The 10370-nt window shown below is 54.8% G+C and overlaps 1 protein-coding gene and 1 non-coding gene across 5 annotated transcripts in view; one reads left to right on the plus strand and one right to left on the minus strand.

Moving 5' to 3' along the window:
- The window catches only part of DEDD2 (death effector domain containing 2), a 21992-nt gene extending 14820 nt beyond the window's left edge, over positions 1–7172 (plus strand). For all 4 annotated transcript variants that reach the window (XM_017503148.2, XM_017503149.2, XM_017503147.2 and 1 more), the window contains exon 5: positions 5602–7172. In XM_017503148.2, the coding sequence (XP_017358637.1) occupies positions 5602–5993 (392 nt within the window). In that variant the 3' untranslated portion in view covers positions 5994–7172. The remainder of the gene's footprint in view (positions 1–5601) is intronic.
- Positions 1039–1145, minus strand: LOC119467590. The gene has a single exon (XR_005196130.1). It is a non-coding gene; the product is annotated as a U6 spliceosomal RNA (small nuclear RNA).
- Positions 7173–10370: the final 3198 nt, after the last annotated feature.

Below are 10370 nucleotides of genomic sequence, written 5' to 3' on the forward strand. Positions count from 1 at the left end.
TAGTAGAGACGGGGTTTCACCATGTTGACCAGGATGGTCTCGATCTCTTGACCTCGTGATCCACCTGCCTCGGCCTCCCAAAGTGCTGGGATTACAGGCTTGAGCCACCGCGCCCGGCCCTGCATTGTATTTTTTGAAAGCAGTTGTCCTGTAGCATTTCCTGAAGACTGGGTTTTGCTGATTGTATCCTGCAGTAGGGTTGATTCAGTGTATTCTTCCCTGTCTTGTATTTCCTGAAGATTGGTAATGGGATCTGGAGAGACTTGATCAGATTGTCGTTTGATATTTTGTTTTCCTCAAGCTCACTTCTGAGGGCATGTTATGCCCTCTATCAGGAAGCAGGTGATGGCTGCATATCCTTCTCTGGAGTTGGAGGCAGCTTCTCATCATTGCCTCAATTCAGTAGTTCAGTAGGAGTTGAAGAACTTTCCATTTGACATGACGACACTGGCTGTGTTGTGGAGAGGAGACAAGTGAGGCAAGCATGGAGGCAAGATGCTGGGAGGGGTCCCACCATTGTCCAAAGAGGGCTGGTGCTGGTCATGCTGTGGTGGCAGGAGTGGGGATGGGGTCTCTCCACTGCAGTACACTGGCTGCCTCTTTCCAGCAAGGCTGGAAGCATCCCCCAGTGCTGTGGGAGCTCAGGTCCTCTTTTTCCCCAGCCCTCCTATGTTGGTTCATTTTTGTGTTGCTATAAAGAAATACCTGAGACTGCATAATTTGTAAAGAAAAGAGGTTTACGTGGCTCACGGTTCTGCAGGCTATACAAGAAGTGTGGCGCCAGCATCTGCTTCTGTTGAGGACCTCAGGGAACTTCCACTCATAGTGGAAGGCCAAGGGGAGCAGTCATGGTTGAGAGGTGGAGGTAGGTGAGCTACCACACTCTTTTAACAACCAGCTCTCATGGGAAATACCAGAGCAAGAACTCACTCATCACCAAGGGATTCATGAGGGACCCAGCCCCATGATCCAACACCTCCCACCAGGTCCCACCTGCAATATTGGAGGTCATATTTCATTTTTAAAAATTTGTTTTGAAAAATTTTTTAACGCTTCACGAATTTGCATGTCATCCTTGCTCAGGGGCCATGCTAATCTTCTCTGTATCATTCCAATTTTAGTATATATGCTGCCAAAGTGAGCACTGGAGGTCACATTCCAACATGAGATTTGGAGGGAACACACATCCAAACCCTATCACCACCCAGCTAGGAACTCTTGGAGGGAAGACTTGAGTGAGGTTCATCTCTGGGCTCCCAGACACACCCAGCCCAGGGCCTGCTCCCTCAGACTTTGCCCTGGTCTGCCACTGAGAAGCCCATTTCACTTTAAGTCCCATCTGCCCCAGAAGAGAGACTGGTCAAGTGGGGGTGGGGGACAAGAGGGTGCTGGACCCACCTGAGTGCAGGAAGCAGGAGCAGCTCTCCTCTCTAGGAAGGCATGGTACCTGTCCCCCGCCCTCCCAGGGACAGGGAACTTTTCCCCACATGGTCCAGCGCACATGGCTCTGGGTGCTCTTCCTGCGTCACCCCTCAGGGCCACATCTGGACAGTGCCTCCACTTATCTCCATGTCTGCTGTTCCCATCCTGGACAGCCACTTATGGCCCTTCCCCGCCTGCTGTCCTGGCCCTGTTCCTACCCACCTGCCACTTCACAGCACAGCTGGAGTTGCCCCTGAGTTGGCAGGTCCTGGCGTCCTGTCCTCTCTGCATGCCTGGTCTTCTTGGCCCTCCCCTCTTTTTTTGCGTTCAGCCCCGAATCCTCACAGTAGCTCCCTGCAGGCAGGTGGTAGGGGGAGACTTGTTTTACACAGCAGGCCACCGAGGTGCAAAGAAGTGTGGTCACCTCCAGAGGTCCTAGAATCTTGAGTCTGCTGGTGATTGGGATCAGCCTCCCTGACCCAGCTACCCGTTCTCCCCTAGTACCCTTCTCCCCTCCATGTTCCTGCTGTGCTGGCCCCTCAGCCTGTGCAGGCCTGAAGTTCATTTTCTCTCTGGACTTCCATGAATGCTCATCCCTCATGGGAATGCCATCCTTTTCTTCTTTCCTGTTTTCCTTTCTAAACCTACTTGTCCTCTGCATTTTACTTCAAATGTCATTTCCTAGACAGGTCCTCTCTGATCCTTTCAATCTAAACTATAACTCGCCCTGTCTAGTTTCTCTGCTGGTCCTCAGGATGTCTTTTAGTTGTGTATTGATGTGTACGGTTCTGTGTGAGGTAGCAAACAGGATGGGGTAGTTAAGAGCTCGTGCGCTGGAGCCAGACACTTGAGGTAAAATTCCAGCTCTGCAGTTTTCTGTTTGGTGGCCTTAGGCAGGTGACTCAATCTGTGTGCCTCAATTTCCCCATCTGCAGAAAATGGATAATAACAGCATCACCTCATAAGGTTGTGGGGATGATTAAAAGGGTCAGCAGATGTGAAGTTTGTAGCACCCATGCCAGCTTGTAATAAAAGCTTTAAGCAGGTGTCACTTGTGATTATTTTGGGGAGGGGTAAAGCACGTGATTGGGCACTAATAAGGGTGGAGTAGAGGCTTGCTGCCTCCTCTTGCGTGGTGGCGCCTCCCTGTCTTTTTCCTGTGCACCATGATCGTGTTTTCCAGCTCAGAGGTGGGAGTGTGGTTTGCCGAAGGATTTGCTCATTTGTAAAAGGGGCTCAGTGCTCTGAGGATTAGGTGGGCTGAGAGAGGAAAGCCCTTGAGTAGGGCCTGGCTTGTGAAGAGTGCTTCCTACCTGGGTTACATGTCTCCCTGTCCCACTTGAGGCAGGGCCCTCTTGTCACCCTAGCATGCCTGGCATTCATGAAGTATCTGTTCAATACGAGACTGAACAGGGACACAGAGATGTGCCCTGGCCTTGTCCCTGCCTCCTGTCTACCCTGATGTGGTGGAGGCTCTGGGTGAATAGAGAATTTACACCAGAGATCCATGCTGGGGAGAAGGATGAGCTGAGAGAGGATTCAACTGGACGGGATGTGGGGGTCCCGTGAGCTGAGCTTTGGTGTGTGTTCTGGATGGAGGATGTGGACAGGTCATTGTGAGTAAGGCTTTTGGTGGGAACATTTTCTTGTGACTGGAATGTAGGGTATGGGAGGACATGGCAGGGATTGGAGGAGTTCAAGGAGGAGGGTTGGCTGAGGAACCCACAAGAGAGAGGTGAAGGCCTGGGTGAGGGCCATGGGGGTAGGGAGGTGGGTGTTGAAATTACAGTTCCTGTTTCTGGGTGCTTTCTGTGTTGTAGGGCCATGAGTCAAGCATTTTATGAGTTGCCTCATTTAATCCTTGTGACCTCAATGTGCAGCAGGGACCTCTTTGTTTTTCAGATGAGGAAACAGGCTCAGAGAGGTGAGGTCACATGCCCAAGACCCCACAGCTAGAGAGTGGCAGAGCTGGGACTCACCTCAAGGTCTGTGGGACTCCGCCACCTGGCCCTGCCTCTATGGCTAACCACCCCTGTGTGGCCTGGAATAGGTGCTGCTCCTCGCAGCCCCTTGCTCTCCCACCCACATCGATCGAGGTCATGGCCAGCTGCTTACTGGAGGCAAGGACGCAGTCAAGTATCTGGTCCTCTGGATGGAGACAGCTGTGCCTGAGTGCCGTGGGAGGGCCTGGGGGCTGAGGCTGGGCAGGCTTCCTTGGGCCTTGAGTGGAGAGGATGGGGTTCCCCTAGAGCCAGAAAGAGGAAGGGTTTGGGGTGGGAGGAGGAAGTAGGCAGGGGTGTGAAGTTGTCTTGGGGAGCAGGGGCCCTGGCTTCTTTCTGCTCTGTGGCTGACATGGTCTGTCAAAGTTGAAGGGAGCCATAGCATGAGATATTCCCTCTCAGCGCCTTGTTTCCTCATCTGTCAATTGGGCTTTAGGTGGCCCGTGCCCCACTGGGCTGATTCTACTACATCCCCAAGGGTCAGGCAATTGGCTTATCAGAGGAATTGGTGACTGCCATTCCAGGAGCACTCCTTAGGTGCTGCTCACAGTGCTAGCTTGTTCCTTTCTATCCATTGCTCTCTCTTTAATCCTATTAACAGCTCCTTACAGCAGGAATTGTTCCCTGGTTTAGGCAGGAACCCATGCTTAGAGAGGTTGTGACTTGTCACAGGTCATACCGCTGAAGGCTCCTGTGTGGGAATCCACTTCATGATTAAGGAGCCTGCTCTCAGAGACATAGGAAGTTAAATGACCTCTGTCAAACACTGCCATTGCCTGGCTGTGTGACCTTGGGTGAGTCACCTCACTTCTCTTGGTCTCCATTTCTTCATCTGTAATTTGGGGGTGATAAGACGACCCGCCCCACAGGGTCATTTATAGGTTAAATGAATTTCTGTGATTCAAGTACTTGGTGTAGTGCCTGGCAGATAGTCGGCACTCTGTAAGTGTTGGCTGCTGCTATTTACAGCTCACAGCTGATCCTGAGGACAGCCTCATTGGGTGTGTTTAGAGAGGGTACTGTCAGTAGCCCAGGTGATGGGTAGGAATTCAGAAATCCTAGAAGAGAGGTGGTATGCCCAAGTTCATGATTACAGGGATAGCCTCAGAAGTCCAGTGTCCTGCCCCTCGTGCACAGCTGCCACCTCATTTGGGCAGATGTGGGGAGAGTTGTGACAGAAACCAATTCAAACTGGCTTCAGCAAAAAGGGAAGTTTGAGTGTAGCTGAAAATCGAGCTACGATCCTGGGCTCATGTAATGCCCTCAGGAATCTTTTTCTCTCTGTGGCTGGCCCTGTGTAGGCTTCCTTCTCTCCTCTTGGCGCAGTGGCCCTCAGCAGCTCTGGGCTTCCAACCCACCATCTTTGCAGCTCTGTGGCAGGAGAGCACTTGACTCCCAGCAGAGCCAGCACAGGTCTAGCCGCAAACCTCCCAGGCCTGGTTGGGACCCTGCAGTGCTGGCTCAGGTGGATGGGAGGGATAGGGATGTGGTTGGCCCTCTGTGAATCTCATTGTTTGGGGGTGGGGTGTGAGGCTGGTTGCCTAAAGGCAAGTCCATAAGCTTATGCATTAGTTCTTCACAAGTACATATTGAGCACCTACTATGTGCCACAACACAAGCGAACAAAACAGACAAAAACCCCTTCCTTCCTATTATCTGTCTCCCCACACTGGGCGCTCCCAGTGTAGAGAGACAGATGATGAGCAGATAGTAACAGAGGAGGTTAGAAGGTGAGAAGTGCCTTGGGCAAAAATGGACCTGGCGTGTTGCAGATGGGGCTGGGTGGCTGGTTACAGTTGTAAATAGGTTGGCCTAGGTGGGTCTTGTTGGCAAGGGGGCTTTTGAGGAAAGACCTGCAGGAAGAGAGGGAGAAAGTGCTGTGTAGATCTAGGGAAAGAGCCCCTCTGGCCGAGGAGAGGCAGTGCCGAGGTGGAGCCTTCCTGCTTGTTGGAGCAGTGAGGAGGTAGTGGGGCTGGAGAGGAGGAGGATGTAGGGCTGGAGAGGAGGAGGATGTACTTGGTCAGGGAACTCCACAGAGCTGGAGAGGCTGTGTCAGGACTAGGGTGTGGTTACCGGAAGTGGGTGGAGAGAAGAGGCTGGAGGGAGGAAGGGTAGCATTCCTGTGAGCTGTGTGTCTAGTGTTCGCCCCCTCCCTGACAAATCCCTCCATCCCCTGCAGACATCCGGCTTCGGGTTCGAGCTGAGTACTGCGAGCATGGGCCAGCCTTGGAGCAGGGCGTGGCATCCCGGCGGCCCCAGGCGCTGGCGCGGCAGCTGGACGTGTTTGGGCAGGCCACCGCGGTGCTGCGCTCAAGGGACCTGGGCTCCGTGGTGTGCGACATCAAGTTCTCAGAGCTCTCCTATCTGGACGCCTTCTGGGGTGACTACCTGAGTGGTGCCCTGCTGCAGGCCCTGCGGGGCGTGTTCCTGACTGAGGCCCTGAGAGAGGCTGTAGGCCGGGAGGCTGTCCGCCTGCTGGTCAGTGTGGATGAAGCTGACTATGAGGCTGGCCGGCGCCGCCTGTTGCTGATGGAGGAGGAGGGGGGGCAGCGCCCAACAGAGGCCTCCTGATCCAGGACTGGCAGGACTGATCCCACCTCTGAGTCTCCAGGCCACCTTATCCTGGGAGGACAACCATCTCTACCCCTAGAGGACTGTCACTCCAGCATCTTTGAGGACTGTGACAGGACCAGGACAGTAGGCCCTTTGACAGCCCCTCCCACAGGATGTGGGCTCTGAGGCCTAAACCATTTCTAGCTGAGTTTCCTTCCCAAACTCCTCCTACCCCCAGGTGTGCTCCCTTAGCCTCTGGAGGCAGGGGCTGGGCCTGGGCCTGTATCTCCAAAGGGAGGGGGCACAGCCACACACTCACCAAAGGCCCCTGCACATTTTGTCTCTGATCTTGGGCTGTCTGCACACTCACAGGTGCACACACACTCATGCTCACACTGCCCCTTCTGAGATCTTCCCTGGGCTCCTGCCCTGCTTCCCAGCACACACTTCTTTGGCCTAAGGGCTTCTCTCTCAGGACTTCTAATTTGACCACACCCTGGGCTTCAGCCACACTAGTGGGTACTGGAGCTGGGGTGCTCCAGTATGCACTAGTGTACTGTGGCAAGCTCCACCTTGCCCACATATCTCCAGCCAGCCAGGGCCCTGCCTAGCTTCTATATACAGACCTGACTGTCCTCACCTTTCCCCTGCTGCCCAGAGCTGGACACAGACTTGCACTTGGACTCTCACCCGGAGCGTCACACGGGAGTGTTGTGGCAGACCAAGGCCTACTGTTGCACATGGGGCCAAGATAAGAAAACGGCTGCCTTCTTGGGAAGGGAATGCAAAGGCTTTGGGGGTGATGGAAAAGACCTTTTACAAATGGTACCAATTAAACTGCCCTGGAAGGGGCATAGGTGGGCATCAGGATCTCTAGGACTCTTTATTTTAAATTTTTTTTTAAGGGTTGAGGGTCTTGGTATGTTGCCCAGGCTAGCCTCAAACTCCTGGGCTCAAGTGATCCTCCCACCTCAACCTCCCAAGTAGCTGGGACTACAGGTGCCCATCACCACGCCCAGCTTTTGGATCTGTGGGCTGGTGGAAAGAGTGTTCCTAGCCCAGTGTTAGGGGCTGGAGTATGGTTAGGATGCTGGACCATCTGCCAGTCGATAACCACATGATTATCCTGCCCTCTGGGCCTCAGTCTCCTCATCTGGCAAAGGAAGAAATACAATACTGCCTCGGAGTCAGAAACTCATCTAACCATGTTCACACGTGCTTTGTTCCTGTATGTCCTTGGAGGCTCCCAGAATTTTTAATTTTTAATTTGCGTGAGGTGGGCTAGCTACACCCAAGGCTGATGGAGGCCCTAAGCTTTGGAAATTGAAAAGAGAGGCAGCCTGGGGTTGTCTTCCTGGAATTTCTCTCCATGTGGCTCCCCACTGGTCACACTTTGTGGACATTCACCTTCTCTTCACCTGGGACTGTTCTTTGTGAGGCCATGCACTTCTTCCTGCTGTTCTGTGGCTCCTGCTGGGTTGTGGCCTCTTGCCCTTCCCCCACGCCTCATAGGGACTCAGGAAGTCAAGTTTCTTAATACCCTGTGTTTTCCTTCCTGAGGGGGAAGGGACTTGGGTGGGGAGCAGGGGGTAGGGTGGCAGGGATTTCCAAGGCTGCCTTTCCTGTGGAGAGGGGTGCCCCTGCCCACACCTTGGAGCCTGTCCTGGACCTTTGACCCATCTTGATGTGTGGGTGTGGGGGAGTGGCAGAGTCCAGGCATGAGTCCTGTCTAGGAGCCAAGGCCTGGTCCAGCAAGCTGCTGTGTGATCCAAGGTTCTGCCTTTACCCTCTCTGGGAGAAAGCCGAGTTCCACTGGGTACCTACTCAAGATCTATTAGCACCCAGCCACGCTGTGTGGGATTTTATCCCCATATTTGATGTGAAACCGGCTGAGAGAGGGCAGGTGATTTACCTGAGGAGTGGGAGCACTGAAATGGGGAGAGTACCTTAGTGACAGCAGTCAGGTGGGGAGTGAGGGGATTCCACTCCCTTGCCTTGACCCTTTTCATTTCATGACCTCAACCTCAAGAGTTTGAGGCTCTCCTCTAGATGGGGTTATCTGTGCTTGGGCTCCCAGCTGCTGGGCTAAATTCTAGGGCCTGCTATTCACTTGAGCCCCTAGTCCCTGTTTTGTCTTCTGGCCTCCTCATTTGAATATGGGTCCCACCTCAAAGCTGGGCACAGTTCAGGCTCCGCCCCCTGCTTCAGTTCCACGTATTGGCCCCGCCCCATTCTCCAGGTTTCCTGACCTGTAACCCTGTTCAGCCCCAGACCCGCCTCTCGCTAACATGTACCTGTCAGGAGGTGCATCCTCGAGGCTGAAGGGACCTGCGCAGGCGCAGTGCATTTGGCGGGAACCATGCGGCAGCGGCTTGTGCCTCCAGAGCTTCCCGGAGCTCACGCGCGTTGGAACTCGCCTGAGTGGGTCAGAGTGCGCGCCGGGCGCCGTAGTTGAGGGACAGACCCTCGGGGCCCAGAAGTGGGTCGGATCCGAGCCGGGAAGACAACCTAGGGAGCTTCAGGGGTGGATAAACAGGATCCTGTGGGGACAGGGCGTGTGGCCATGGGAGATTGGGGCTGTGGGATCCTGGAGGGAGGCCGGCCGCGGCCCACGGAGGAGCGGAACCAAGGGCTGGCCTGTGTGGGCTGAGCAGGAGGTCAACAGTGACGGGGGCATTCCGGGAGGGGACGGCCTTTGCTGCAATTTCTCGGCCCTTGTGAAGGCCTCGGGACGTGCCTGAATGGGATGTAGTCGGACGGAGTCAGAGGTAAGTGGGGACGTGCCGCCACCAGCCCCCTCGAGGCTCAGCAGCCATCGCCTCCACGTTCTTCCGTGGGGGGAGCAGGAGCAGGTGGGGACACAGGCCTGGGCCCCGATAGTTACCACACGAGGAGGCCACGTGAGACCCGCCCAGCGTGTCTAGGCTGGCGGCAAATGACCCACAGGGCCCTGAGGGGACCCCGGCCTGGGCGCTGGCTCTGGAGGATGCCGGCTCTGAGGTGGACACGGCGGTCGGAGCCCAGAGGACGCTGAGGGCGCCGGGAAGCTGCCTGTGCATTCCGCGACCAGTCGCTGCCGCCGCCCGCACACTTTTCCCTGTGAAATACCCTTGCGAGAAGCCCATGGCAGAAACGAACAGTTCTTATTGTGAGATCGCACCCCTCCCTCCCTGTGTCACCCATTCCAAGAAATACATTAGCAGGGACGCTAGAGGACATCGGGGAGCCGCCTGCCCACGCTCCTCCCTCCCTCCCTCCTTCCTTTCCCTCCCTCCCTCCTTCTCCCTCTCTTCCTCCCTCCTCCTCTTCCCTCCCTTCCTCCCCCTTTCTCCCTCCCTCCTTCCTTCCCTTCCTCCCTCCCTCTCTCTTCTTCCCTCCCTCCCTTCTTTCCTCCCTTCTTTCCCTCCCTCTTTTCCTCCCCTCCCTCCCTTCCTCCCTTTCTCCCTTCCTCCCTCCCTGTCTTTTCTTTCCTTCCCTCTCTTCCTACGTTCCTTCCCTCACTCTCTTCTCCCCTTCCCTCCCCTCCACTCCTTTCCCCTTCCCTTGTTTTCTTCTTTCTACCTTCCCTCCCTCTCTTCCTCCCTTTCTTCCTCCCTGCCTGCCTTCTTTCCTTCCCTCTTCCTCCTTCCTTCCTTCCCTCTTTCCTTCCTTCCTCCCCCTTTACTCTCTTCCTCCCTTTCCCCCTCTCTCCTTCTTCCTTCCACCCACCCTCCCTCTCTCCCCTCCTTTCTTCCATCTACCTTCCCTCCCTTCCTCCCTTTTTTTCCTTCCTTCCTTCTTCTTCCTCCCTCCCTCCTTTCCTTCCTCCCTTCCCTCCTTCCCTTTCCTCCTTCCTTCCTTCCTTTTCCCTCCCTTCCTCCCTTCCTCCCTCCTTTCTTTCCTTCCTTCCACCCACCCACCCTCCCTCCCTCCTTTCCTCTCTTCTTCCCTTTCTCCCTCCCTTCCTTCCTGCCTTCTACCTTCCTTCCCTCCTTCCCTTCCTTCCTTTCTTCCTCCCTCCATCCCTTCTTTTCCTCCCTCCCTCCCTTCTTCCTTCCTTCCTCCCTCCCTCCCTCCTTTCTTCCTTCCATCCTTATTTCCTTTCTCCCTTCCTCTCTTTTCCTCCTCCCTTTCTCTCTTCCTTTTTTTCTTCCCCACCTCTCTTTCTTTTACCCACCCTCCTCTCCTTTATTCCATCCACCTTCCCTCCCTCCCTCCTTCCTTCCTTCCTCCCTCCTTTCCTTTCTCCCTTCACCCACCCACCCTCCCTTTCTTTCTTTTGTCTACTTTCCCTCTCTTCCTTCCTTTCTTCCTCCCTTTCTTCCTTCCACTTTCCCTTCCTTCCTTCCACCCACCCTTCCTTTCTTCCTTCCATCTTCCCTCCTTTCCTCCCTCCCTCCCTCACTTCCTTCTTTT

The sequence above is a fragment of the Cebus imitator genome, unplaced genomic scaffold (genome assembly GCF_001604975.1).
Source record: "Cebus imitator isolate Cc_AM_T3 unplaced genomic scaffold, Cebus_imitator-1.0 Scaffold306, whole genome shotgun sequence".
Lineage (NCBI taxonomy): Eukaryota > Metazoa > Chordata > Mammalia > Primates > Cebidae > Cebus > Cebus imitator.